This window comes from Loa loa, assembly GCF_000183805.2.
Source record: "Loa loa unplaced genomic scaffold supercont3.1023, whole genome shotgun sequence".
Classification (NCBI taxonomy): Eukaryota; Metazoa; Nematoda; class Chromadorea; order Rhabditida; family Onchocercidae; genus Loa; species Loa loa.
In genome coordinates this window covers 2,638-5,042 of record NW_018109203.1, presented here as the reverse complement: position 1 = coordinate 5,042, position 2,405 = coordinate 2,638, and the positions used below count along the sequence as shown (strand labels likewise).

The following is a 2,405-nucleotide window of genomic DNA, read 5'->3' as shown; positions in this document are numbered from 1 at the left end:
GGATGATATGGTATACCACCGTATTTCTCTACCAATGCTATATGTTCTTTTTCTGGATCACCAGCTACTAATACTTGCTTGTTATCAATTCTGTTTAAGGTTTTTTTTTTTTTTGTTAAAAAAATTTCTTAAGTTACCAAATATTAGGTAAATAATTTATGAACTTCTTCAGTCTTTGTTTTTTTTTCTTTTGTTTTTAACAAATAGCAAAATGGTTAAAGGTTAATTAATCTTATTAATTACAAGTTATGGTATAACGATGGAAAAATGAACACTCTTTCAGTAAAAGTAAACCTTTTTTTTCCTGCAAATTGTAATGGATTGATGGGCGATTTTTTTTTTTTGAACTAATTAAAATTACCAATAAAGTAAAATTAATCAGTTAACAAATTTTTTTTTTTAATATTAGAGATCGAAAAAATTAAGAAATCAAAAATTTCAAGAAAAAGTACTATTTTGAAAAGATTAATAGCTTTTTAATTAAAGATTTTGTAGGTTTTATTGCTATACATTTTTGACATAATTTGCATATTTGATAAAATAATTTTATAATTTTATGTCCTTTCCTATGCTACCACATGAGTATTTCTTTTCAAAAAAATTTTCTTCTTAAAAAAAAATTATCAAATTTAAACAGATAGATAAAAGGTTTTTTTTTTTTTTGTAAATTATCAAATTAAAACTATGAAAAAATAAAAACTATGATAGAAATAGGAAATTTTAAGATAATTTTCTAGCAAATTATTATCGTATTAATTAAAATTAAACTGATTTCAATCCTCGCATTGTATCAATAAATTCTTGTAAACGATTTTCAAAATTTGGCGCAAATCCATCCGGATTAATAGCAACAAAACATTGTCCCTAAAAGAGAAAAAAAATATATTAACATATATATATATTTTATTAGGAATATTTATAATTTTAATTTCAAAAATTAATTTCAGTAATAAATTTATTTATTGAAAACTTAAAAAACAGTGAAAAAAATTTTGATTCATATCAAAATTTCTTCCTACTAAATTAGCAATAGTTGTTGTTGACATCCATTTTCGTATACTTGGTCCCCATTGCGCACCACCAAGTATACCACAAATAATTTCCACTAATGCACCAAGACCATATCCTTTATAACCACCTGAAATAGAATTCATTTCTTTTTTTTTAAATAAAAAATATTATTTCTAGCAGAAAAAAAAAGTTTGCTAATTAATGACTTAATGATTTTATAAAAATAAAAATATATCTCTGGTAAACGAAAAAATTTACTAATTAATGATTTAGAAAAAAAAAAAACAGGAAAATCTTTTTTTTTTTATTATCACAATTTTGCTAATTTGTTATAAATAAATAAATTAGTGTTTATTAATAAATGTAAACGAGTAATTATGCAATAATTTAAAAATTAAAAAAAAAAACAAACTCTTCGTGGTATTATACTTCATAAATTACTAAATAAATCAATAATTAATACTTAAATATCTGATTATATGGGTAAATTATTTACAATAAATAAAGAATTTCTCGAAAAAATTCCACGCTATTATAAGGGTAATATACCTGTTAATTCACTTCCACCAAGAGGTAAAAGACCACCACCATCAAGTATTTTCTTCGGATCATTGCTAATGCAACCATTTTTTTCAACGCCCCATGTATCCGGTACAGTTTGCTCTTTTCGAGCTGCTAATTCAACCTGAAATTGTTCCAAAAAAAACAACATTTAGATTATTTACGGATTTTTTTTTTTTTGTCATTTACTATTCAATACGGTAAGTTTAGTTTTTACAATGAAATAATTCAATTTATCCAAATATTTCATAAATCAATTTAATATGCATTTGATAAATCATAAATATGATGATTTCATTTGTGTGACAATTATGGCAAAAATTATAATTATGGTAAAAATAGAAGATGAAAATAATAATTAATAATATATGATAAAAAATAATAAGAATACTAGTACTGATAATAAATAACAGAAATAATGATAATGTTTGTACAAATATTTCGTAACTCAATTTAATAAGCATTGGTAAATTATAAATATGATGTATGCATAACAATTATAATAAAAACAGTGATTAGTAATAACACTGATAATAAATAGCAGTGATAATGATAATGTTTATCCAAACATTTCGCTCAATTTGATAGGCATTTGATAAATCATAAATATGTTGATTCATATGCGTTTAAAAATATTAATAATAATAATAATAATAATAATAATAATAATAATAATAATAATAATAATAATAATAATAATAATAATAATAATAATAATAATAATAATAATAATAATAATAATAATAATAATAATAATAATAATAATAATAATAATAATAATAATAATAATAATAATAATAATAATAATAATAATAATAATAATAATAATAATA

The 2,405-nt window shown here is 20.4% G+C and overlaps 1 protein-coding gene across 1 annotated transcript in view; it reads right to left on the bottom strand.

Moving 5' to 3' along the window:
• Nucleotides 1-762: 762 nt before the first annotated feature.
• The window catches only part of LOAG_19042 (hypothetical protein), a gene marked incomplete at both ends in the record, with an annotated part of 3,379 nt that continues 1,736 nt past the window's right edge, over nucleotides 763-2,405 (bottom strand). The window contains 3 exons of the mRNA XM_020451698.1: nucleotides 763-864; nucleotides 1,020-1,138; nucleotides 1,561-1,696. Coding sequence (XP_020304500.1) covers nucleotides 763-864; nucleotides 1,020-1,138; nucleotides 1,561-1,696 — 357 coding nt within the window. The remainder of the gene's footprint in view (nucleotides 865-1,019; nucleotides 1,139-1,560; nucleotides 1,697-2,405) is intronic.